The sequence below is a fragment of the Oncorhynchus mykiss genome, chromosome 10 (assembly GCF_013265735.2).
Source record: "Oncorhynchus mykiss isolate Arlee chromosome 10, USDA_OmykA_1.1, whole genome shotgun sequence".
Classification (NCBI taxonomy): domain Eukaryota; kingdom Metazoa; phylum Chordata; class Actinopteri; order Salmoniformes; family Salmonidae; genus Oncorhynchus; species Oncorhynchus mykiss.
Window position 1 is genome coordinate 21542000 of NC_048574.1, and position 27833 is coordinate 21569832.

The window sequence follows — 27833 nt, forward strand, 5'->3', positions numbered from 1 at the left end:
CATTTCTTCTCGCCAGCCATCACAGCACGTGGACCTATCACTCTGCAGTACTTGGAACGTAGAAGGCAGGCTCTATGTGTCAGCGCTCTCTTAGCGGAACAACGACTCGAGTGGATCCAATGAGATCACGCCGCGTTCTGGGCCCTATGGTGAGAACAAGCCGGTGATATAGCAAGGGAAAACCAATAAACCGTTATTAGTGTGGCTATGAAGAGATTTTCAGTCAATACATATAGCCAACAGTAAGAAACATACAACGCAAATAATACGAGATTGGAAGTTTTAGCTTGTTGCAAGTCGTGCTCTCATTTTGATATTTTTGTGTAAATCAGCCTGCTTTAAAAAAACTAAGCTGCTGCCGGCTCGAGAAGGTAAGGGTCTGCTCTGTCACTCCTCTCATAAATTTGCCTAGCTAGCTAAGTCATTGTTTTTCCATTCTTTATCTACCTGCAAATACCGTTGTTCATAGGTTAATTGAAGCAGTAACTAGCGGTTATTTCCTAACAGCCTCATTTCAAATAAACTTACTAGGCTGGTTGAGATTTTTATTTAAGGTGTATAGTATTCTAGTTAACTATATGGCTTTTTTACCTAACCTAAGTTAGCTCGTTGAACCCGTTTCCAGAACCAAAGACTGCTTAGTTTTTTTAATGCTCAAGGCATCACCTGTTCTGGGCGTCCATAGTAGTACGTCAATACTCTGATGGGACTAGAAGTTTCTACGCTCGTGTATTTGAATAACTGCATGCTATATAGGCAATCAACATTGCCACTTGAAACCTTTGCTAGGCTATATCCTTCATTCCGTGAAGTGCCCTAGTCCGCAGCTAGAAAAAGCATTACTTCAATATGTCACCATGTTTCCTGACTCCATCAGCACTTCAATTGACAGTCACAGAACTAATCTACTCTGATTTGCTAAGTAGAATACTTTCAAGGTACTGTACAATTCATGCCACGTGTCAAAGAAGTTCGTCGGTGGGATCAGGCCAATTAGATTGCCCGTTCAAGATCAAAGGGCATGCTACTGTACCTTGACTGCACCTGGACAAGCTGGCACCTAGAGTTTGGAACTGTGATGTCTAAAGAACCCTATGAGGTGCTGAAGAGTAATGGCAGATAATTGTAATATTCTAAACGGTTCTTCCTACATCTGCACTGGTGTTGAAAGAGGCTATTATAGGGGAAAGCAATATGGTGTATGCCCACCAGGCATTTGCTTTTACCTCTCCTCCTGTTCAACAGTGCAGGTGAAGGAATGGACACTCGGACCGGAGGGATCTTGAGATGCAATCGATTGTGCATTCAGATCCCTTTTTTTTCCCCCCACATTTTACTTTATAGCCTTATTCAAAAATGGAATATTGTTTCGCCTCTCAATCTACACACAATACCCCATAATGACATGGCAAATACAGATTTAGAAATGTTGGCAAATGTATTAAACTGATATCACATTTTACATAAGTATTCACACCCTTTACTCTGTACTTTGTCAAAGCACTTTTGGCAGCGATTACAGCCTCGAGTCTTGTTGGGGAGCGTCGCTGCACAGCTATTTTCAGGTCTCTCCAGAGATGTTCTATCGGGTTCAAGTATGGGCTCTGGCTAGGCCACTCAAGGACATTGAGACTTGTCCCGAAGTCACTCCTGCCTTGTCTTGGCTGTGCGCTTAGGGTCGTTGGAAGTTGTATCTTTGCCCCTCTCTGAGGTCCTAAGCTCTCTGGAGCAGGTTATCAATGATCTCTGTACTTTGCGTTGTTCATCTTTCCCTTGATCCTGACTAGTCCCCCAGTCCTTGCCGCTGATAAACATCGACACAGCATGATGCTGCTACCACCACGCTTCACCGTAGGGATGGTGCCAGTTTTCCTCCAGACGTGACGCTTGGCATTCAGGCCAAAGAGTTCAATCTTGGTTTTATCCGAACCAGAGAATCTTATTTCTCATGGTCTGAGAGTCCTTTAGGTGCCTTTGACAGCCCATTCGGAGTTTGCCTAATGTGCCTTTTACTGAGTGGCTTCTGTCTGGCCACTCTACCAGAAAGCCCTGATTGGTGTTGTGCTGCAGAGATTGTTGTCCTTCTGGAAGGTTCTCCCATCACCGCAGAGGAACTCTAGAGTGCTGTCAGTGACCATTGAGTGCTTGGTCACATCCCTGACCAAGGCCCTTCTCCCCCCAATTGCTCAGTTTGGCAGCCAGCTTTAGGAAGAGTCTTGGTGGTTCCAAACTTCTTCCATTTAAGAATGATGGAGGCCACTGTTTGTGGACTTTCGATGTTAAAAGTTTTTGGTACCCTTCCAGATCTGTGCCTCGACACAATCCTGTCTCAGAGCTCTACGGACAATTCCTTCCACTTCATCATGGCTTTGTTTTTGCTGTGGCATGCACTGTCAACTGTGAGACCTTATTTAGACAGGTGTGTGGCTTTCCAAATAATGTCCAATCATTTGAATTTACCACAGGTGGACTCCAATCATCAAGTTGTTAAACATCTCAAGGATAATCAATGGAAAAAGGATGCACCTGAGCTCAATTTCAAGTCTCATAGCAAAGGGTTTGAATAGTTATGTAAATAAGGTATTATTGTTTTTTAATTATAGGGTGTTGTGTAGATTAAGGGGGGAAAATGTATTTAATATATTTTAGAATAAGGCTGTAATGTGGAAAAAGTAAAGGGCTCTGAATACTTTCACAAAGCACTGCATTTGCTTTGCTGCTTCTAGAGCATGCAGCTGTGCTCACTATTTCCTTCCTGAAACAGCACACTTGTTTCCTATTTGCTTATATGCATTCAATAAAAAAAAATCTAACTTCTTGAGCATGTGTGACTGCACAGACTGGAAGGTTGTAGTAAAAAAATATATTTGATTCCCAAAGTTGACTTTTAAAGTAAAGGGCTTTGTACATATAGAAGAGAATGTATCTTTGATAGATTCCTGAGTCGCCAAGAATTTTGCTCCTTATGAGGTCTCACAATAGTGAACCAATTATTTATTCAGCACAGTTACCATGTCACCAGGGAGGCTGCTATTCGTGTTTGAAAATCAATGTCTTTGTTCTGCTTTGTGTGTACAGGTCACCATGAGGAGGAAGATGTTATGGGCTCTCTTCTGCCTTGTCCTGGCTCTGCTGCCTTCACAAACAGGTACTAACGCTACACATGGTTATTCCATCCAAGACACCTGCCTGCATCAAGCACTGGCAGATTTGCCTAACACCAAATGCAAATTTCAACACATCTGAATGCCTCCATTTTGAGTGTGAGAAGAAAATGGACACATGCAGAGATTTTAGTTAATCTACTCTACTGTGTCACTTCACAATATGATGCGCAGTCCATATTTGTACCTATTTACACAAGTTAATTTACTGATGCACGGGTGAACAATGATTTCATTTCAACTGACGCGAAGGACTTGCTCACATTGCCACCACACCACTGTAGCCAGTGAGAAACTATTGAAGCTAATCGTCTTTAGTATTGTCTCACCTGAAATATGTAATCACTTTATTACAAAAGTACAGGTAATACAATAACCATACCCGTTATTTTGTCCATACAGCCTCTGTAGCAGTCATGTCAGTTGACCTAGGCAGTGAGTGGATGAAAGTAGCGATAGTAAAACCTGGCGTGCCAATGGAGATTGCTTTAAACAAGTGAGTATTGCCTTTATTTCTAACCATATCACCATGGATTATTGACTTTGTGCTTTTAGATGGAAATCCCTACTCCATTTCATGTTTGTTTTTTATGTATTCACAACTATTAACATCCATTATTGCTGATGTTTAATAAGATAACATACATTGTAAGGAACAATAGCTAACTTGGAAATAACTAAATGGGTCTGTGCCATCTTAACACATGCATGCCTCAGTGTGGTAAATTGGGTAACTGAACAGTTGGGAGAGGGAATGAAGTGTCAGTTAATGATACAATGCATTCTCAAAGCTTCATCATGTTTCAATGGACTCTCTTTTCCTTTGTGTGGCACAGGGAGTCCAGGAGGAAAACTCCAATAGCCGTGTGTTTGAAAGAAAATGAGCGACTTTTTGGAGACGGTGCATTAGGAGTGGTAAGGCACTTTGCCCTGGTGGAAAAAGTACCCAATTGTCATACTTTTACTCAAGAAGTATTTTACTCAAGTATTTGGTTTTAAATGTACTTAAGTATCAAAGTTAATGTAATTGCAAAAATATACTTAAGTACAAAGTAAAAGTAGAAATCGTTTCAAATTCCTTATATTAAGCAAACCAGACTGCACCATTTTTGGGGTATTTTTTTGTGTGTTTTTATTTCCGGATAGCCAGGGCTACTCTCCAACACTCAGACATAATTTACAAAGGTAGCGTGTGTGTGTAGTGAGGCCGCCTGATCAGAGGCAGTAGGGATGCATTCAAAAGTACTTATGGGTTTGGAATAAAAGTACATTTTATTTTTTAAAGAATGTAGTAAAGTAAAAGTTGGCAAAAATATAGTAGTAAAAATCTAATAATAAAGTACATATAACCCCTCCAAAAAATTAAGTAATACTTTAAAGTATGTTTTATTAAGTACATTTCACCACTGGCCCTTTGTCATAGGAACCTACCAGGTCACACATTTTAAAATGTCTCATACAGTTAGTACTCTGTATTCCCCTCTGGGGATCAATACAGTTAATTAATCATATCTACACTGACTTTGATTTGGATTTCTCTTTCATCTGCAGTCTGTGAAGAACCCCAAATTTGTCTATAGGTATCTTCAGAGCCTCCTAGGCAAGAAGCACGACAATCCACAGGTGGCGTTCTACCAGAAACGTTTCTCCGAGCACCAACTGGTGAAAGATGCGAGTCGGGGCACAGTTGTCTTTAGAAACTCGGAGTAAGTCTTATCTGATTTCCTATCATTGGTTCCCTTTTTCTTTCGTTTTAGCAGCAGATTGAGCCAAGTGATTCATTGTTGAAGTACTTTTGAAGAGTACAAATAATACTCAAGTCTATGAGCCATTGGTGATGAGGGGCAAAATGCTTACCCGAACACTAATAACTGATAAGTGTATGACGTTCCTTTGCATACTGCCTAAATGACACATTACACAGCCTGTGACAATGTTATTGATCCAGTATGTCTTATGCTGTAGTTGTGGAATAGATTGCTTGGTTCTAATGCCCGCTCTCTGTTTTCCTACAGAGTAATGCAGTACTCTCCAGAGGAGCTCCTGGGCATGGTTTTGAACTATTCACGTGGACTGGCTCAGGACTTTGCAGGTTTGTATGTTCACTAGTAGTATGGGGAAAAGGTTTTCTCATTCAACATTTTATGTGTTGTATAATTATTTTGAAGCCCCGCCTGACAATGTATTTTACTCTCGCTTACAGAGCAGCCCATCAAAGATGCAGTGATCACTGTCCCAGCCTTTTTCAATCAGGCAGAGCGTAGGGCGGTCCTGCAGGCCGCACAGATGGCAGGTGTTAAGGTTCTTCAGCTCATCAACGACAACACGGCGGTGGCGCTCAACTACGGTGTCTTCAGGAGGAAAGACATCAACAGCACAGCTCAGGTGCACTATCTAGGCTGCTTTTACATTTGTATTTTTTTTAAATATTGAACTAGGTTGTTATATTCAGAACCAACTGGTAACTTTTTGAGCTTCATAAGTTGCTTCATGTGTAAGCAAAGTTGCTTAAGATGTCGCTTTCAACCTGTAACCTGTAATTGCATTAAAGTTGCTTTGTGTAACCCTAGTCTTATAGTCATGCCTGTTGTCTCCCTCTACAGAACATGATGTTCTATGACATGGGTTCAGGCAGCACGACGGCAACCATCGTCACATACCAGACGGTCAAGACCAAAGATTCTGGCACCCAGCCACAGCTCCAGATCCGAGGAGTAGGGTGAGACGAAAGGGCCTGTATACACACACACACAGGATGTTGGGGAAAGCACACACCTTAACCTCTACTCTGATCAATATGAAGTAATAGTTTTTGTTTTAAATTATGGTGGAGCTATGGCAAGCACATTTATCAAATGTTCCTAACCTAGCAGATGCTTTCCATCTCTGGCCAGGTTTGACCGCTCTCTGGGGGGCTTTGAGATGGATCTGCGGCTGCGGGACCACCTAGCCAAGCTGTTCAACGAGCAGAAGAAGACCAAGAAGGACGTGAGGGAGAACCACCGCGCCATGGCCAAGCTCCTCAAGGAGGCCCAGAGACTCAAGACAGTGCTGAGCGCCAACGCTGAATTCATGGCTCAGGTGAAGGGACATGCTGCTCTGTCAGTTTCATTGTCACCATAGCGCTGTACTGTAGTTGTGTAATACTGTACAAATAAACTAAATGTTCTCACTCTTGCTGTATGATGTTCAGGTGGAGGGGCTTCTAGATGAAATAGACTTCAAGGCCAAGGTGACCCGTGTGGAGTTTGAGGCCCTGTGTGCTGACCTGTTTGAGAGAGTGCCTGGACCCGTACAGGAGGCCCTTAGCTCTGCAGAGATGTCCCTGGTGAGTCACCATAGTTTGTGTTATTCATTATTAACTAAATGGGAAAAAATGGACTGAAACAGGAAGGAACTCCTGTTGTTTTTTTTTAAATTCCCATCGTGTGCCCTAATGAACATTTGATCTTATTGATCAGTCACTATATCTACCTCTTGGGGGAAACTGTCTTTTATGCATAAACAATGACGTAGACAAAAGCATAATTTGACCCACAAAAAGACACAGGAAAATTGGCAGTATCAAAAAGCTCATTGTAGTTTCCCAATCCCCTGGGTCTGTGGAATGGCTACGCTCCTTTAGGATTTTAAGAGAGTACATGATCCTATCACAATTGCATACCAGGGTCCAGGGCTCCAGACTGCAACCCTTTGACTTGGCTGTGCCAGTTAAATAATTCTTGGTTACACTGGTGTGATCTGCACATGGTCACCTCAATCAAAACATCTTATTTTGGGGGGCAGATAAAACCATTAATTTGTTCAACAGTAAAGGGCATTATCCTCATGATTTCTGTAATAGAAGTGGCTGTGCTGCCGCTGTACCTGCCTGTTTCGCTGAGGCCGGCTGCTGTAAGTTTCAAGCATCTCAAACTTTCTCTTCCCCCTCGTGTGCCCCTCCGTGAATGTAACATTTCGAAATGAAATTGCGTGGACCAAACACAACTTTGGAAGCAACTTGTTGTCCATATTAAAGAGAGGAGGGTCTCTGCTTTCTGTAGAATAATGTATTCCTTAACAATCACTATTGAGCTCAAAGCACACGGTTTTACAATCACGATATCTCATATGGCTTTGAAATATGGAGACTGCGAAATTGCGCATCAGCTACCGCGAGTGCACTAGTCCTTTTTAGGACATTACATTTACTGTTATATGAATACGTGGCTACAAGCAGTAGGTGTTATATTTAGTTAGATCTAGCTGTGTTTTTAGTTTAGTTGAATGAGGCCTATATATAATATTGATGCACATAAAAAGGAAGGACAATTCATCTCTATTGAACTGAAAAATTCTGGCACCCTATTTTGAGAGTAAAATAGTCAAGTCTACCTAAAATTCATGACAATCACAGGAAAGGGGGATACCTAGTCAGTTGTACAACTGAAATGTATCTTCTGCATTTAACCCAACCCCTCTGATTCAGAGGTGTGGGGGGCTGGATTAGGTTGCATATCAATGTATTTATTTCCTGCTTGGACATGTTAGCTATAACTTATTTGTATATCTCAGTAGTCTAGTACACTTAAGGCATTGTGAATGAATTTTATATTGACTTTATAAGATGACTCAAGTGTCTATTTTATTGTGTGAAGCTGCTAAAAAAAAAATGTGTTTTGTTCCTCAATCATGGGCTGGTGCCACGAACTAAAAAAGTGCCGCCAGGGAGAAATGTTAGTCTGGAGCCCTTAGAATCAAAAACTGAAGTAGGATAGTTGATGTCTGTGCGACTAAAAAGTTGCACTTTGATATCGGTTTGATATGAAATTCCTATTTAATGTGGTAGAATGTTCAATGGAACAATATGTTCAACTCTGACATGTTTCAGCATGACAAGCCTTCAGGGATTTATAGATTGAACAAACACGTGTTATGTTAATGTTTGTTATTTGCAAATACTGTTTGTATATCTTCCAACATTGTCTTCTAACAGGACGAGATTGAGCAGGTGATCCTGGTGGGCGGCTCCACCCGAGTGCCTAAGGTGCAGGAGGTGCTGCTCAAATCCGTTGGGAAGTAAGTATGTCTAGTGCTGTTGCGGTGACCGTATTACCACCACACGGGCAGTTAAATTCCACATGACTGTTTAGTCACGGTAATTAGGCTTCTCCAAGCTCTGATGCTGCTGCTGGTTATTAGTAGCCTACCAAACTTGCAAACTACCTGGTACTCATGCACAAAGTAGATGTCCTAACCGACTTTCCAAAACTCTAGTTTGTTAACAAGAAATTTGTGGAGTGGTTGAAAAACTAGTTTTAATGACTCCAACCTAAGTGTCTGTAAACTTCCTACTTCAACTGTATGTGCATATATGACATGTATTTTTTTCCCTGCTGCCCCTATTTCGATGCAGGTGCATAATGGTCCATTCTAAATCAAAACAAGTATATGGAAAGTCTGATGGGTTACAATAGTGATGGTATACAGTTGAAGTCGGAAGTTTACATACACTTAGGTTAGTCATTAAAACTAGTTTTTCAACCACTCCACAAATTTCTTGTAAACAAACTATAGTTTTGGCAAGTCGTTTAGGACATCTACTTTGTGCATGACACAAGTAATTTTTCCAACAATTATTTACAGACAGATTATTTCACTTATAATTCACTATCACAATTCCAGTGGGTCAGAAGTTTACATACAATAAGTTGACTGTGCCTTTAAACAGCTTGGAAAATTCCAGAAAATTGTGTCATGCTTTAGAAGCTTCTGATAGGCTAATTGGCATTTGACTCACTTGGAGGAGTACCTGTGGATGTATTTCAGGGCCTACCTTCACACTCGGTGCCTTTGCTTGACATCATGGGAAAATCAAAAGAAATCAGCCAAGACCTAAGAAAATAAATTGTAGACCTCCACAAGTCTGGTTCATCCTTGGGAGCTACTTCCAAATGCCTGAAGGTACCATGTTCATAAATACAAACAATAGTACACAAGTATAAACACCATGGGACCACTCAGCCGTCATCCCGCTCAAGAAGGAGGCGCGTTCTGTCTCCTCGAGATGAACGTACTTTGGTGCGAAAAGTGCAAATAAATCCCAGAACAACTGCAAAGGACCTTGTGAAGATGCTGGAGGAAACCGGTACAAAAGTACCAATATCCACAGTAAAACGAGTCCTATATCGACATAACCTGAAAGGCCGCTCAGCAAGGAAGAAGCCACTGCTCCAAACGCCATAAAAAAAAGCCAGAATACGGTTTGCAACTGCACATGGGGACCAAGATCGTACTTTTTGGAGAAATGTCCTCTGGTCTGATGAAACAAAAATAGAACTGTTTGGCCATAATGACCATCGTTATGTTTGGAGGAAAAAGGGGGATGCTTGCAAGCCGAAGAACACCATCCCAACCGTGAAGCACGGTGAACCATGGCATCATGTTGTGGGGGTTCTTTGCTGCAGGAGCGACTGGTGGACTTCACAAAATAGATGGCATCATGTGAAAGGGAAATTATGTGGATATATTGAAGCAACATAAGACATCACTCAGGAAGTTAAAGCTTGGTCGCAAATGGGTCTTCCAAATGGACAATAACCCCAAGCATACTTCCAAAGTTGTGGCAAAATGGCTTAAGTATAACAAAGTCAAGGTATTGGAGTGGCCATCACAAAGCCCTGACCTCAATCCTAAGAAAATTTGTGGGCAGAACTGAAAAGGCATGTACGAGTAAGGAGGCCTACTACAATCCTGACTCAGTTACACCAGCTCTGTCAGGAAGAATGGGCCAAAATTCACCCAGCTTTTTGTGGGACGCTTGTGGAAGGCTACCCAAAACGTTTGACCCAAGTTAAACAATTTAAAGGCAATGCTACCAAATACTAATTGAGTATGTAAACTTCTGACCGACTGGGAATGTGATGGAAGAAAGTAAAAGCTGAAATAAATAATTCTCTATCATTCTGACATTTCACATTCTTAAAATAAAGTGGTGATCCTAACTGACCTAAAACAGGGAATTTTTACTAGGATTAAATGTCAGGAATTGTGAAAAACTGAGTTTAAATGTATTTGGCAAGGTGTATGTAAACTTCAACTGTATGTACACTACATCTCTGTTGCTAGGCAGGAAATGAAGTGGCGCGGGAAATAAACTGTTCCCCCCTTCATCACTAATCCACGGCTCTCTCCCCTTATCAGTGCTGCCACGTGATAGTTTTCCCTGCTCTCAACACATTCCAAGTTTAATTGCATCCACCATATACCTTCCTCCTACAGATTTTTTTAATTTTACCTTTATTTAACTAGGCAAGTCAGTTAAGAACAAATTCTTATTTTCAATGACGGCCTAGGAACAGTGGGTTAACTGCCTGTTCAGGGGCAGAACGACAGATTTGTACCTTGTCAGCTCGGGGGTTCCGAGCTAACCTTCCGGTTACCAGTCCAATGCTCTAACCACTAGGCTACCCTGCCGCCCCAGGTAGCGCAGAAATGCCGCTTACCAATGGCCATAAAGTTGAGGTTCTTGTGTACAGTGAGGCAGGACACCTCTGGTGGCTTGTTCCCAGGAATAGCTGGGAATATTCTGGTACGCAGAGGATTCCCGCTGTCTCGCTTGTCTAGATTCCATACCTTCGCCTGGGAAACAGCTAGGTTTTAATAACAGTTCACAAATAACCAAAACTAACACAGTCTGTATTAAATACATCCTACCAATGTTCTTACAAGGGGGTTAACTCCTTGCTCGTCCTGCCCAACCGAGACCAAAATGCTGTGCTGCTTGAGCGGGTACAGGTGGGTCACTCGCAGCTTGTAATCCTGAAAGGAGGACAACTGTAGTGAGCGTGTCAAAAACCATATCTGACCATCCATATGTAATTTATTCTGGGTCAAGGAAGCATCAATATAGATCAGGAGAGACAAATGGCCATTTGCATGGAGTTAGGGATAGAGGAGACAATTACAAAGCCAATACCCTGTTCAAATACTCTCAAAATGTATATCATTAGCCATAGGACTAAGAAGAATAATGTTCAAGCAATGTAAATACGTACTCTTCTTAGTCTTATGGCTGGCACATAATATATTGTGACATGACTGGACTGGTGTAAGCAAGCCTTCCACGGCATTACTGTACATCAAATAAAATGTTATTTGTCACATACTTTGTAAACAACAGGTGTAGACCAATAGTGAAATGCTTACTTACAGGCCCTTCCCAACAATGCAGAGGAAAAAATAACCATCAACTTCTAGTGTTGACCCTCTAAACAAAAGCACTCAATATTTCAATAGGATAATTAACCCTATCCCAAGTTCACTAGTTAGAATCCAGAGTCCATCAATAGTCACACACCTCGCGGAGCCTAGCCCATAGGCCTGTATGTTTTAATACGGTTTGTATCACAACTAAAGTGGCCAAATAACTTCTTAAAATTAAGCACAATCTGCTTTGCAAGGGGTGTAGAGCCTAACTGGCATATATAAGCATCGCATAAGTTTCAAGTTTGGGGAAGATCATTTTCACCATAAAAATGCACCTTTACAATAAAAGATGCATAATTGCATTTGCGGTCACTTTTGATAATGGTGTGTTCCAGTAATGGAACATTCCTGCTTATAGCCTACTACCATGTGTGCATTGCTGCGCTTATTATGTGAAGAAATGGCCTAATAGTTCATCAACATTTTAAGCTCAATGTTCTGATCCGTTGTGTCAGCCACATTGCATAAAAAAGGTTTTTAGATGCTAGTGGTTGTATTACTCTATCATATCCAACAACTGTCCAAGACTATGTTTGGAATATTTATTTATCACGCAGAATAGAATAGGTTGACTTTTGTACTATGGAGGATAGTATAGTCATGGCCAAAAGTTTTGAATGACACACATCCATTTTCAAAGTCTGCTGCCTCAGTTTGTATGATGGCAATTTGCATATACTCCAGAATGTTATGAAGAGTGATCAGATGAATTGCAATTAATTGCAAAGTCCCTCTTTGCCATGCAAATGAACTGAATCCCCAAAAAACATTTCCACTGCATTTCAGCCCTGCCACCAAAGGACCAGCTGACATGTCAGTGATTCTCTCGTTAACACAGGTGTGAGTTAACGAGGACAAGGCTGGAGATCACTGTTATGCTGCTTGAAGCTTCCAGTCTGTTATTTGAACTCAAAAGGAGGGTGGAGCTTGGAGTCATTGTTCTTCCTCTGTCAACCATGGTTACCTGCAAGGAAACATGTGCCGTCATCATTGCTTTGCACAAAAAGGGCTTCACAGGCAAGGATATTGCTGCCAGTAAGATTGCATCAACCATTTATCAGATCATCAAGCACTTCAAGGAGAGCGTTTCAATTGTTGTGAAGAAGGCTTCAGGGCGCCCAAGAAAGTCCAGCAAGCGCCAGGACCATCTCCTAAAGTTGATTCAGCTGCGGGATCGGGGCACCACCAGTACAGAGCTTGCTCAGGAATGGCAGCAGGCAGGTGTTCGTGCATCTGCACGCACAGTGAGGCAAAGACCTTTGAGGGTGGCCTATTGTCAATAAGGGCAGCAAAGAAGCCACTTCTCTCCAGGAAAAACATCAGGGACAGACTGATATTCTGCAAAAGGTACAGGGATTGGACTGCTGAGGACTGGGGTAAAGTCCTTTTCTCCGATGAATCCCCTGTCCGATTGTTTGGGGCTTCTGGAAAAAAGCTTGTCCAGAGAAGACAAGGTGAGCGCTACCATCAGTCCTGTGTCATGCCAACAGTAAAGCATCCTGAGACCATTCATGTGTGGGGTTGCTTCTCAGCCAAGGGAGTGGGCTCACTCACAATTTTGCCTAAGAACACAGCCATGAATAAAGAATGGTACCAACACATCCTCCGAGAGCAACTTCTCCCAACCATACAGGAACAGTTTGGTGATGAACAATGCCTTTTCAGCATGATGGAGCACCTTGCCATAAGGCAAAAGTGATAACTAAGTGGCTTGGGGAACAAAACATCGATATTTTGGGTCCATGGCCAGGAAACTCCCCAGACCTTAATCCCATTGAGAACTTGTGGTCAAACCTCAAGAGGTGGGTGTAAAAACAAAAACCCACAAATTCTGACACACTTCAAGCATTGATTATGCAAGAATGGGCTGACATCAGTCAGGATGTGGCCCAGAAGTTAATTGACAGCATGCCATGGCGGATTGCAGAGGTCCTGAAAAAGAAGGGTCAACACTGCAAATATTGACTTCTTTGCATCAACTTCATGTAATTGTCAAAAGCCTTTGACCCTTATGAAATGCTTGTAATTATACTTCAGTATTCCATAGTAACAACATCTGACAAAAATATCTAAAGACGCTGAAACGGCAAACTTTGGAAGTTAATATTTGTGTCACTCAACTTTTGGCCACGACTGTAGATTGACATACATAGGCTAGTGCTTTTGCTGTTCGTTAGGCCTACTCTTGTTAGCTGACAAAATCAATGTGGACAATTTCTTCCAATATCTTCAATATGCACCTCGGAATTGGATAAGGACACGCGCAGTTGCGTGCCCGAGGTGTCTGTTTTAATTTGTAGCCTGTGAGGAAAAACCTGATCACGTGACAGAGCCATGTGAGTGAGAGGGCTTCCGATCGGACGTAATCATCATTAGAATCTCATCATGCAGCCTCACAATGTATTAAAAATCTAAACATACAGCCCAACGTTTGTAAAACAACTGAAGTTACTCTAAATTAAGCATGTAGGAGTACCTATTTCTTTGTTAACCGCTCAACACAGAACAGCCACATGTGCCCACTCCCTCAAATCAAATTTTATTCAGCAATTGTATTCTTCATACTATAAAATAATGCCACGGCATTATAAGCAAATCTTGTCTGCTAAATGAACTAATGTAGCCCACAGCCATTTGGCATGGCCACATAAGGACAACTCGGAGTATTCTATTTTCTTCTGAAATAGACTACTTTTTCTTCATATGTTTCTTTAGACCTGTCTAAAATAATTAATGGAATTATTGTGGTGTAGGCTATATTACATAGATTTATTAGACTGAAGATGAGTTCACGTACGCTTGATATGCCTTACATCCACAGAATTTGACTGCTTTTGAGGTATGACAATGTCTCTGGCCAAACTTTTTTTTGGAGTGAACTATCACTTTGAATAAACAAGATATCTGCATGACATTGACCTGTCTGTGTGTGTGTGTGTGTGTGTGTGTAGAGAGGAGCTGGGAAAGAACATCAATGCAGACGAGGCTGCAGCTATGGGTGCTGTGTACCAGGCCGCTGCCCTCAGCAAGGCCTTTAAAGTTAAACCCTTCCTGGTCAGGGAGGCAGCTATTTTCCCCATCCAGGTAACACAGCTCATTCTTTAACATTGAACCCCACCCCTTTTTAAAAATAATTCCATTACCATCCATCCATTCCTTTTAGAGGAGACAACCCCAAAAGTTGTCTATTGTCAAGCCTCCCAAGTGGCACAGCGGTCTAAGCCACTGCATCACTGTGCTAGCTGTGTCACTACAGATCCTGGTTTAATACCAGGCTGCGTTGTATGCGACCGGGAGACCCATGAGGCAACACAATTTGGTCCAGCCCCGTCCGGGATAGGGGAGGGTTTGGCCGGTTGGGATGTCCTTGTCCCATCGCGCTCTAGCGACTCCTCCTTGTGGCGGCCGGGCGCATTCAATCAGACTTTGGTCGCCAGCTGTACGCCGTTTCCTCCAACCCATTGGTGTGGCTGGCTTTCAGGTTAAGCATGCATTGTGTCAAGAAGCAGTGCGGCTTGGCGAGGTCGTGTTTCGGAAGACGCACGGTTCTCGACCTTCGCCTCTCCCGAATGCATACGGGAGTTGCAGCGATGGGACAAGACAGTAACTACCAAAGGGTAGTTAAAGGGTTAAAAAAAAATATTAAAAAATGGTTAAGATGGGTCCACATCCCACGCCATCAGTTATGTAAGTTCAGCTATACACCTCAACCCAAAATGAATGGAAAAGCTTACCACCACAACTCTATCATACGGTGCTCATCTTTTCATTCATCGCTCTCATTCTCCAGGTGGAGTTCACCAGGGAGACGGATGATGAGGATGGCTCCAGGAGCCTGAAACACAACAAGCGTATCCTGTTCCAGAGGATGGCCCCCTACCCCCAGCGCAAGGTCATCACCTTCAACCGCTACACTGATGACTTTGCCTTTGACATCAACTATGGAGACCTCAGCTTCTTGGGCCAAAATGACCTCAGGTGAGCACCTCTCCAATAAAGATGGATTTAATTGGTAGGAATTTAGGGCTGGTTTCCTGGACACAGATTAAGCCTAGCCCTGGACTTAAATAGGTTCTCCATTGAGCATGGTTTTATTTTCCCAGGACTTGGTTTAATCTGTGTCCAGGAAACCGGCACAGACTTAGCCCAGTCTGTGTGAAACAACACGGCAAAACAGTAGAGATGTAACGATTCACCGACGCGTATCAGAATCGGGTTTAAATGTTAAGATATGAGTGCATTGGTCCACAGGAGCACAAACCGATCCAAATGTAGCATGAATCGGTCCGATCCAAATCTATTGTTTTAGCCTCCCTCAGTGCCTTCTGTGGTGGAGGGTCAGACAGAGAAAGCGCAGGTGCCGTTGATTTTCTCTGGTTGCGCATGATTGGATCAGGGTGATGTCAGTCACAACACTGCAGCACCTCTCCCAAGGAAAATTCTGGAAAATTAAGGATATACTGTAACAGTATTAGTTTGCCATTGGCTATAGGCCAATTCTATTAGGGCTAAGGGGACAAATACAGTTTTGAATTGTAACAGAAATCAAATAAACAGCCATAACACAACCTTATGTTGCATCTGATTTTAAATGTCCACCTCACTTTCTTTTCTCTTCCTTTCCTCCGCCAGTGTGTTTGGCTCTCTCAACCTGACCACAGTGCAGCTGTCTGGGGTGAGCAGCAGCTTCCAGAAGCACATGGATGCTGAGTCCAAGGGCATCAAGGCCCACTTCAACATGGATGAGAGTGGCATGCTCCTCCTGGACCGGGTCAGTACCATAGAATTACTTATAGAATGTGAATGATGTGATCTCTATGGTCAGTGCACCCCTCTGATGCTTATGGAGCTCCTCTCTGGAAGTACAATAAAATCTCAGATACAGAATTTATCAGACATTTAACTTTTTTAAAGATCGTTGCAAAATACATGTAAATAATTTTATTTTGGTGACCTATTGCTTTAATAGTTATTTTTTATTTTTTAGGTGGAGTCTGTCTTTGAGACCATTGTAGAGGAGAAGGATGAGGAATCAACTCTGACAAGTGGGTTTTTATGTAATCAATTGACATCTGATTTCCCCCCATTAGTCAGTCATAGTCTCTTCCATGTCTGAATTCTGGCTCTTTTGATTTGTCAGAACTAGGAAATACCATTTCCAGCCTGTTTGGAGGGGGATCCTCAGAGCCCAATGCAAATGTGACGGAACCAGTTCAGGTAATCCTCTCCTCAGTCCCCATCCTAATGTAACATGCTCCAGAGTTCCTCTCCTTCACACTAGTTCATTGCTGTCTAACACTCCCTGCCTCTCCCCTATTGTTTCTGTGCCCAGGATGAGGAGGAGGTTCCTTCAGAGTCTGGGAAGGAGCAGAGCAAGAAGGAGGCTGCTGCTCCCCAGGAAGAGAAGCAGGAGCCTGGGGAGAAACAGGAGGAGGAGGTCCCAACCCAAGAGAAGACTAAGGGAGAGGCATTGGACAGTAAGGCTTACCCTCAGGTAAGTACTCTGCTCAGTTGGAGTCCACATGAACACCCGGGACGCTCAGCCCTGTGGTGTATTCAGTGCTTTCGTGTTTAATGAACATTTCGAAACTTAACGTTTTGTATGAAGCATTTGGTTACAGGATGTTGTCAGTAAAGCATACACCTCACATGAATGAGTTTTACCTCGTTCTCCGTTTGAATTGGACATTAAATAACTAAGTGTCATTACCATTATGTAAATGAATCATCTTTCTCTGAAAAGGAGAGAGGAAAAAATGGAGTGGAGGAGGCGGGGGAGGAGAAGGAGGCGGGGGAGGAGAAGGAGGAGAAGGAGGCGGGGGAGGAGAAGGAGACGGGGGAGAAGGAGGCGGGGGAGGAGAAGGAGGTGGCGGAGGAGGAGGTGGCGGGGAAGGAGGAGAAGGACGCAGCGGTGGCGAAGAAAGCCAAGCCTCAGAAGAGAACCAAGTTCTCTGAAGATGTCTCAGTGGAGCTCCAAGTGAACGACATCCTGAACCCTAGCTTGGAAGCTATCGCCTCCTCAAACAAGAAGTATGTTGCGCTATCTTTCCTTCTGACATTTTTGGAGGCTTCAAATGTGCAGGGTGGGGAAGTTAAACGTAGATTTTTTTCAATCTAGAATGATATTCATGTAGCATCCTGACTTGGTTCAAAACCTAGCAACTTCGCCAGAGGTTTTGAATCTCTTGGTGTAATGGTTAAGTTGTTTGACAGACTCATAGACCCAGGTTCGAGCCCCAGCAACCTCCAAATTTGCTGCAATAAGGTTTTTGATTTCCTCTTGACCTGACAGGCTCCAAGACCTGACTGATAGAGACCTGGAGAAGCAGGAGAGGGAGAAGACCCTGAACAGCCTTGAGGCATTCATTTTTGAGACCCAGGTTAGAACAGCACAACACCAGTATGCCCCCCCCCCCATAGGTGCAGCTGTCTAATTCCCCCCCCCCCCCCCCTTTTCCTCTCCTTCCCCCTAAGGACAAGATGTACCAGGAGGAGTACCAGGCGGTGGTGTCAGAGGAGGAGAAGGAGACCATCACGACGAAGCTGAGCGAGGCGTCGGCCTGGATGGATGAGGATGGCTACTCTGCAGTCACCAAGGAGCTGCGGGAAAAGCTGCAGGAGCTCAGGAAACTGTGCAAGGCCATGTTCTTCCGTGTGGAGGAGCGCAGGAAGTGGCCCGACCACCTGGCCGCCCTGGAGAGCATGCTCAACCACTCCAGCTTCTTCCTCAGGTGGGTCCCGACAGCTCTAGGATCAGCTTCCCCAATCCTAACCTTAACCATTAGTAGGGAAAATGCTAAACGGATTTTACCAGTTAAGTTGACTGGGAACACATTCTCTTTTACAGAAAAAACCTGGGGGGGGAAGAGTTACAAGGGGAGGGGATGAATGAGCCAATTGGAAGTTGTAGATTATGTGGCCATGATGGTATGAGGGCCAGATTGGGAATTTACCCAGTACACTGGGGTTAACACCCCTACTCTTACGATAAGTGCCATTGGATCTTTAGTGACCCCAAAGAATCGGGACACTGTTTTAACATCCCATCCTAAAGATGGCACCCGTCCCTTTCACGGCCCTGGGGCATTGGGATCTCCTTAGAACCCCCCCACTGGCCCTCTAACGCCATTTCCAGCAGCATCGAGTTTCCCATCCAGGGAGCGACCAGAACCAACCCTGCTTAGCTTCAGAGGTGACATTTACAATGCATCCATTTGACATGTTTTTTTTCCTCAAGGAGCGTCAAACTAACACCAGAGGACGACCAAATCTTCACCGAAGTGGAGCTGAAGACGTTAGACAGAGTCATCAACGAGACCATTGTATGTGTGATTCATAAACTTTGATTTGTTTTACTCATTGATACCTTTGCCAAGATTCTGTTTTGATGGACCATTACCTCAAGAATTCAAAATTACTCAAATATGAGATGACGTGTTTCACATGGTTATTGTCCCTCGTTTGTCATCAATGTGGAACAAAGAAACAACCTTTTTATTATTATTTGTTCATTTTTACCCCCCAACACTTCCCCCTCTTCTACAGACGTGGAAGAACGACACGGTGGCCGAGCAGGAGAAGCGTTCTCCCACAGAGCGGCCCGTGCTGCTGTCCAAAGACATAGAGTCCAAGCTGTCTCTGCTGGACCGCGAGGTCCACTACCTGCTGAACAAGGCCAAGTTTGCCAAGCCCAGGGCCAAGGCCAAGGCCAACAGCACTGTCTCGGAGAGCAGCAGCAAGGCCAACAGCACTGTCTCGGAGAGCAGCAGCAAGGCCAACAGCAGCAAAACAGAAGAGAAAGTCATACCTCCCAAGGAGGAGACTAAAGACAAAGGTCAGAGAGAGTGGGGAAAACCCAACACATTTCTGTTATGGCTTTATATATATATATATAGGGAGGGTCATGTTCAACAGGCCACACCTTAGCAAAATGCTTTGAAACAGGAAATCATGTAATCACGTGTGCAATAACTTGTCAAAGATCCCTTTTCGACAAAAATGTAATCACCGATCAGACCCATCTTTTCATTGGTGGGATTTGTTTTCATTTGACAGAAGCCACTAAGGTGGTGCAGCCAGGAGAGGAACCGCCCACCAAAGAGCCCACTGGACAGAACACCGATTCGTCCAGCCAATCGCAGCCTAAAGATGAAACTGCAAGTACAGGTACGTCTGCCAAAGCAACTATCCTTTTGCATGTGCAAATTGGCACCCAGGTGTCTTACAATTTCTCGTTACACAAGTGGGAATCTAATGGAAAGGAATAGAATTTGGCATTTCATTCAAGGTGGCGCAACTATGATGGTATAAAACCTTTTCAAAGTAATATGCTGTACTGTTATATACTAGAGTATAATATTGTATTCCTCTCCATTTTCAGAATCAACAGAGAAAGACAAGTCAGAAAAGCATGTAGGGGATGAGTTATAACAGCTGGAACTGAGAAGATTGAATTGTATTTATTGACGATGTTTAATTGTTCCAGTTTCCTCCATTTTTCTTTTTTTTCATTTTTCCACCCATATGTTGAAAACCAGAAAGACACTGAATCAGCTCAGACACCTTAATTCCCCCCATTCCTTTCTCAATTTCTGTTGATCTTTATGCCCCTTGTTGATCTTTATACATCTCTCCTGTCTCTAACATGGTGAGCAAGGAGCACTTACGAAGTCTGGAATAACCAGTGAATGAATTGAACCCAAGACCTCAAGTTTCTATTCTACCCTTAAGGTTTAGGCATACTTTCCTGCATGCAAACAACCTTATTTTGACCACTGTATAATTTCGCTGCATAGAACAGAACAAATACCTGATACAAAATGTTTTGTTTTGGAAGGACCAATAATAACAGGACTCAATGTTTCCTCTCCTGCAAAATTCAGCTTTTGTCGTATTCTGTAATCAAAAAAGGTTGTGACTTTTCCTCTCAAGCACGGTTATCCTCAGATCTGTGTTTTCTTCGGGAAAATCTTGCTTTCATTCACTTTTAATGTGTTTTCTGTCTGTTTGAGAAAGATCTCATTGGGATTGAACTAGCTAATGTATACACCTCTTGGCAAATGGAATGGCGTTTCAGTTGTCTTTTTGAATATTGAATTCCTCGCTTAATGCCTTGTCTTGTCGCTGAGAAAATGCAAAACAATTGTGGTGTGTATTCCATACACCATGAGGGAAATTATCAAAATATGATTGACATTGACAACCATCCACTGTGTTCATGTGTAAAATCCATTTTTGTTTTTCAGAACCCTCTCCATGTTCTAATTAGCATTGTTCTTTCTGAAAATTCATAACTGACTTAGGATGAGGGGGAAAAAACATGTTACATTGAATGACAGTTATCTTTTGATATGCAATACTTATGTGCAGTCTATAAATTGTACTCGATACAGATAGTTCAGTAAACTTCAATCACCAAGGGGCTGTCATGGGCAAGTGTGGGAAAACATTGTTGCAATGGAGTGAAATGGCACATGATCGTATTCTGTTGCATAACGTTTTGTTACGATGTGCCCTACTGAACACTACCCTGGTGTTTGTGTATGGATGCCAGTATGAATTTGAGGACTGCTCGACTGTGTTGCACTGCCTGAAAAATAAGCAGATATTGTCCATGTTTCAAGCTGCTTGAACCTCTAGCAGAGGAGTTTCACTGGGTAAATCAACGTTTCCACTTAATTTCAATGAAATTATGTTGAACCAATGTGGAATAGACGTTGAATTGACGTTTGTACCCAGTGGGATGATTTCTGCTCTTTTGTGTCACTTCGGATGGTTTGTGGGGGGGGGGAAATAAACGGGAAGGGAGATGCCAACGTTTTTGTTTCTAAACTTTTAATTAATGTTTTTTAAGACTGTTTTTTTTTTTTACTGAAATGATGGATGGATGAACAGTGGCATGTGTATTTATTCCCTCATCCATGTCTTTAAAAAAATAAAGTGTCTACAAATACACATTCAACGGTACCATTGTAACTTTGGGCTAGGGTCCATTCTGTAATCAGGTAATGGTTTCGCTCTAATTCATAGTTTAAATTCCAGAACGGCCTGTTTGAATGTGTAATTGTCTGGTAGTCTGAGGCTAGAGAACTTCAAGGGCAGCAGGACAGATTATGAAACATCATGGGAAAAACAGGCCATTTTACTTTTAAAAACTTTATCGAGTGGTTTTATACACCAGTATTTGTAAAGACTGGGAAATTGAAAGAGACAGGTTATAGAAAATTTGCATTTAAATATGATTTGATGGACAGCATCGAAGAAGCCCTTGAAACTAATACACCAAAATAGGTAGTCATGTTTGATTTGACATTTTGGATTATGATAATAGATATGGAATAGCATCCATTTATACTTGACCTTACCCCCAGACAAAGAAGATAGCCTTAATACCAGACTTTACATGCCTTTAAAATGGAAATAAACAATTTAAACATGCAATGCTATATGTGCAGGTTACAGATATATTAATTAAGTTATTGCACTGTCACTGACCCACCTACTTAAGTCAGTGATCATAAGAACTAGGACATAGGAAACCACCTTAAGAGTAACAGGGCAAAGCCTTCCCCTAAACTGTCACTCTTTTGTAGTGAAGAGCATTCTCGTCTCTGTGGCCCCAATGGTCCTTGGCACAATGATCCAGTACGCAATGAAGGCTACCATGGAGATACAGAGTGCGCCAACAATCCCTGCTGCTATGGCAACACCTTGCAAGGATCTGTGTTTTCCACCCAACTGCTCGGAAACTGCAAAGAGTTCAGAGAAAGGGTTCAGAGAAAATACTTCACAAAGATTGTTTCTAGACAACTTTTGTATTATATCTTTTGAAATTCAAATATAGGGTACTCTGACAGTGTCACCATCACACCACCTCCATGCTTCACGGTGGGAACCACCAATGGGGAGATCGTCTGTTTCCCCTACTCTGCGTCTCACAAAGACAGAGGTTGGAACCAAAAATCTCAAATTTGGACTCATCAGACCAAAGGACAAATTTCTGCCGATCTAATGTCCATTGCTCATGTTTCTTGGCCTAAGCAAGTCTCTTATTATTATTGGTGTCATTTAGTAGTGGTTTCTTTGCAGCAATTTGACCATGAAGGCATGATTCACGCAGTCTTCTGAACAGCTGATGTTGAGATGTGTATCTTTCTTGAACTCTGTGAAGCATTTTTGGGCTGCAATTTCTTCCTTTCCTGTGGCGGTCCTCATGAGAGGCAGTTTCATCAAAGCGCCTGATGGTTTTTGCGACTGCACTTGAAGAAACTTAATGTTCCGCATGGACTGTCGCTTCTCTTGCCATAATATGGACTTAGCCCTGTCTTCTGTATACCACCCCTACCTTGTCACAACACAACTGATTGTCTCAAACGCATTAAGAAGGAAAGAAATTCCACAAATTAACAAGGCACACCTCTTAATTGAAATGCATTCCAGGTGACTATTTCATGAAGCTGGTTGAGAGAATGCCAAGAGTGCAAAGTTGTCATCAAGGCAAAGGGTGGCTACTTTGAAGAATCTCAATGTAGAAAATAGTACAAATAAAGAAAAACCCTTGAATGAGTGGGTGTTTTTTGGTTGCTACATTATTCCATATGTGTTATTGCAGAATTTTGATGTCTTCACTATTACTCTAAAATGTAGGAAATAGTCAAAATAAAGAAAAACCCTGGAATAGGTAGGTGCGTCCAAACTTTTGACTGGTACTGTAGCTATATCAATAGTTGTGATGAAAAGTAGATGCATACCTTCAGATACAATTCCGACAGTATCACCTGCATAAGAAATAAAAGGAAATTATGCGTTCATAACATGAAAACCCCCTCAACCAAAATGGCATTACTGGTATATGAATGTGCAGTAAGTACATGTGATCAGTAAAGTGTTACTGTGCCTTCAATATATTTTAGTCATTCTTGCTGATGGATCATTGAACGCTGAAGCACAGATGAATGCTGATGTGAATGATGGTCATGAGGGTCAGTGGTTGTTGCTTACCGTTGTCCACTTGGGTGCGGATGGGGCCGGAGCTGACTGTGGCTGTGTCGGACACAGACGTGTCCTGGACCTCCCGCTTCCTCCTTGAGCTGATGTCCGTGCAGTTCTGAGGAGAAAAGGGGTGGTTGGAATAGCTTTCTTACACAAGGTCATTGCTAGCATCTACTGGATGTTGCTCCATTGCTTGTCTTGTGGTGGCCCCATTCATTGGTATGAAGTTATGCACATCTAAGTCCCGTTTATACCTGCCCCTAACATGCATCCGTCATCCTGATCTTGACCTAATCTTGTCTATTTACACTTATAAGATCTGATCACAATCAGATCACAATGCAACTTTTAATTGTAGTTTTTGTCATTGTTGTTCTGAACCCACTGCCAGCAAGTTGTCTTTAAATTTGCGTTAAATACACTGGGGCAAAAAAGTATTTAGTCAGCCACCAATTGTGCAAGTTCTCCCACTTAAAAAGATGAGAGAGGCCTGTAATTTCCATCATAGGAACACTTCAACTATGACAGACAAAATGAGAAAAAAAAATCCAGAAAATCACATTGTAGGATTTTTAATGAATTTATTTGCAAATTATGGTGGAAAATAAGTATTTGGTCACCTACAAACAAGCAATATTTCTGTCTCTCACAGACCTGTAACTTCTGCTTTAAGAGGCTCCACTGTCCTCTACTTGTTACCTGTATTAATGGCACCTGTTTGAACTTGATATCAGTATAAAAGACACCTGTCCACAACCTCAAACAGTCACACTCCAAACTCCACTATGGCCAAGACCAAAGAGCTGTCAAAGGACACCAGAAACAAAATTGTAGACATGCACCAGGCTGGGAAGACTGAATCTGCAATAGGTAAGCAGCTTGGTTTGAAGAAATCAACTGTGGGAGCAATTATTAGGAAATGGAAGACATACAAGACCACTGATAATCTCCCTCGATCTGGGGCTCCACGCAAGATCTCACCCCGTGGGGTCAAAATGATCACAAGAACGGTGAGCAAAAATCCCAGAACCACACGGGGGAACCTAGTGAATGACCTGCAGAGAGCTGGGACCAAAGTAACAAAGCCTACCATCAGCAAGGGCATTGAAGATGAAATGTGGCTGCGTCTTTCAGCATGACAATGATCCCAAACACACCGCACGGGCAATGAAGGAGTGGCTTCGTAAGAAGCATTTCAAGGTCCTGGAGTGGCCTAGCCAGTCTCCAGATCTCAACCCCATAGAAAATCTTTGGAGGGAGTTGAAAGTCCGTGTTGCCCAGCAACAGCCCCAAAACATCACTGCTCTAGAGGAGATCTGCATGGAGGAATGGGCCAAAATACCAGCAAGAGTGTGTGAAAACCTTGTGAAGACTTACAGAAAACAGTTGACCTCTGTCATTGCCAACAAAGGGTATATAACAAAGTATTGAGAGAAACTTTTGTTATTGACCAAATACTTATTTTCCACCATAATTTGCAAATAAATTCATTAAAAATCCTACAATGTGATTTTCTGGAGAAAAAAAATATTCTAATTTTGTCTGTCATAGTTGAAGTGTACCTATGATGAAAATTACAGGCCTCATCTTTTTAAGTGGGAGAACTTGCACAATTGGTGGCTGACTAAATACTTTTTTGCCCCACTGTATGTGTCATTTAATTAGCCATGAAGATGTGGCCATTTATTTTTATGTAACTAAATAATCAAATTCATAATTGCTCAATGAGTCTGTGACCGTGGTTGCGAAAAAAATGTAATGTTTGGTGTGCTCTTGTTTTGTTTAAGCACTTGTACCCCAAAAGGTCTGTGCACGGCCCTGTACATAGTGCCCCAAATCTCACATTGCCAGGATAGGTGTTTAAAGTGGCAGTAACCACATTTGATCATGCAATCTAATGCCCAACTGCAATGACATGGCATTCAATTGTTGGTTAATTGGTGCATCACAACTACTTTGCAGATAGGCTGGAATGTGGCTACAACATCCGCACAGGAGAAGTGACTGACCTGTTGCAGCGAGGTGCAGACGGACCTCTCACAGAGTCTGGTAGAGCAGTGCAGGTAGAAAGTGGACAACGTCCTGTTCTTGTGCTGGACGAAGCGGAAGGCCTCAAACGAGAAACGAGCTTCCTGCTGTTGCCCATTCACCCCCATCACCGTCTGGCCATCCCGGTTACACCTGAGCGAGGCAAGGCACTAAGTTATGTCAAGGAAAAAACTAGGTGATCTTGATAACATGATAATTAATCAATAGCTAGAATGTAGCTGCAACTGAGTTTCTAGTCTTTTCCCCATCTACTGTATGTACATGTTTTGTCCTATTGGATGTCTGAACATCTTAGTAATCTAATTATTCCCTAAAAGTAAAGCTTTGTGTGACTGACAACGTGTCCCAAAGGAGTAAGCTCGCACAGTTTCGTCTGGGTTGTCTCACTTACCCAACAAAGAGGTCATAATAAGTGCTGTTGACGGGGTAAGGACTGGTTGTGGCATAGCATCGGTCCAACAACACGTTGAACCTAGAAATGATGGAGAAGAAAATAATTGTTGGCGAAAATGTATTTTCTTTCATGTGAAATATTTGGCAATATTCTAAATGGGACCATTGACATAGTTTCTTTAAAACGTTGATAATGAGGTTTGATAGGAAATTACATAATCCATCACAATATAGTCTACTACAGTCAGTAAATAACTACCAGTATTTTTTTTCACTTTCATGAAACAGATAGTTCCGGCCACGGATTGAACGAGATGCCTTAGCCGCTCCGCATTGGCCCGAACAACACCCTTTTAACTGTGACTATATTCACCATATAGCATGGCCTCTTGTGCCTTATTGCTTAAAACTCCATGTTTTCTTCAATCCAGATTTACTATACCCGTACCTTCCAGTGAGATTGGTGGCCTTGACCTCCACAAAGATGCGTGTCTTCAACGTCAAGCCTCCCTCAGGGACCTTGAGCTGGGTTGTGTAGAACCTGTCCTTGGAGCCAATCGGAACAAGTCGGTGAAGACTGTCATTTGGGATCATTCAAGCATTCACAAGCACATTGGTCCTCTCAATATAGTTTAATTAAATTATGAACATTCATACCAGAAATATTGCAGGAAATCAGAATGTAAAAAATAATACAAACGTTTTGTGTGTTATTGCACCCAGATCAATTTGGAAACTGCTAACACAGTTTTTTCCATGTGTACACAAAATATTTTTTACAATTAGTGATTACACCTCACTTTCTTCTCCTCTGTCATAGAAAATGGATCATAGAAACACATTTTTACCGAGTAGAGCATCATACTCAGGGTACTGATGAAACTCCCATTGCTGTCTTTGACTGCTAGGCTCACCCCAGACCTGTTTGTTAAAAAGAAAATATATATCTGCCTGTTAGCTACTATCAATTGCTTGAGAAAAACTGCAGCATTTCACCATCCAGGTCACCATATGATACACCGTATGATTTAACCTATAATACAAAACTCAAAAGCATTAGTTCACCCGCCATAACCAGCTACTTGCAAACACCACGTCACTGGTATGGTCAGGTTTGAGGTTGTTTTTACTTAAACTCGGTTCAGTCCCAGTTCGCATAAAACAATACTCCAATATCAATGTTATTGCAATCTTGTTATTTCTATTTGTTTTGGCATGAATCTGCCTCCATTTGATAACTTCCCATTGAGGGTTTTACTATTGAGGAAGTCCTTCCCTGAATTGACTTAGTTCAGATGAAGTGAACCTAAGAGAAAAGGTGGCCTGGGTTACTCACACGGTCATCTCAGTGTTGTTGACCAAGTACTGGAGTGGATAGCGGCAGGAGAATTTGTAAATCATTTCCTGGCGGTAGGTGATCGTTCCCGCACTGGGGTCCAGAGAGTTGATCATGCCCGAGATGTTGACAAACTGAACGCTGGAGAAATCCGCAAAGAGCCCAGAACCCACCTCCTGAGTGATCTGTGTCAGAGAGAGAGAGACTCACATGTTACTAGGTTCAGGGTCAAATCCATCTACCCAGAGTTGAAGCAACATCTTCTAGTGTCAACCACCAAATGTCTCCTCCACGGTCAGTGTGATACCATAGAAATATAACTACTCAAACAAACTAGAATTACCTTTATTTTGTTGTTGCAGGCAGACACCGCCTCCTCTGTGATGGAGAAGTTGTATTTCAGAATAGGCGGGTCAACCGTCCAATCGGGTGTCCCCCGGCACTCTCCCTTGAAGTACTGAGCGTTGAGGGACATCAGTGTTTCATTGTATCCACCAAAGTAGACAGGACATAGCAAGATATGGAGCTCCATGCGATTTGTGCCACAGTAGACGTTAATGTCAGTGTTGGCTGAGGGGACAACAGATCACACATTACCACAGTAGACGTTAATGTCAGTGTTGGCTGTGGGGACAACAGGCCACATATTACCA

General features: G+C 42.5%; 2 protein-coding genes across 4 annotated transcripts; one reads left to right on the forward strand and one right to left on the reverse strand.

Annotated features, from left to right (window-relative positions):
* On the forward strand, positions 1–21365 carry hyou1 (hypoxia up-regulated 1). 3 transcript variants are annotated; one of them, XM_036989905.1, is made up of 25 exons: positions 38–371; positions 927–1099; positions 3079–3148; positions 3567–3660; positions 4001–4079; positions 4716–4870; positions 5180–5256; positions 5368–5549; positions 5768–5883; positions 6059–6245; positions 6358–6492; positions 8140–8222; positions 14363–14495; positions 15202–15389; positions 16044–16182; positions 16399–16456; positions 16552–16628; positions 16744–16905; positions 17155–17441; positions 17704–17791; positions 17886–18142; positions 18649–18733; positions 18957–19245; positions 19467–19577; positions 19792–21365. In XM_036989905.1, exons 2-25 carry the CDS (start codon positions 1022–1024, stop codon positions 19839–19841), a joined length of 3180 nt encoding a protein of 1059 aa, XP_036845800.1. In that variant the 5' UTR covers positions 38–371; positions 927–1021; the 3' UTR covers positions 19842–21365. The 3 variants fall into 3 exon arrangements, with proteins under 3 accessions (XP_036845801.1, XP_036845800.1, XP_036845802.1); XM_036989906.1 differs by lacking the exon at positions 927–1099 and having other exon boundaries at positions 1–149; XM_036989907.1 differs by lacking the exon at positions 927–1099.
* On the reverse strand, positions 21235–27833 carry si:ch73-261i21.5 (zona pellucida-like domain-containing protein 1). The gene is made up of 9 exons (XM_021617784.2): positions 27524–27833; positions 27181–27365; positions 26693–26765; positions 26293–26390; positions 25843–25923; positions 25412–25583; positions 23412–23517; positions 23162–23188; positions 21235–22159 (listed from the first exon to the last, which is right to left on the reverse strand). The coding sequence occupies exons 1-9, from the start codon at positions 27710–27712 to the stop codon at positions 21990–21992; spliced, it is 1101 nt and encodes a 366-aa protein (XP_021473459.1). The 5' UTR covers positions 27713–27833; the 3' UTR covers positions 21235–21989.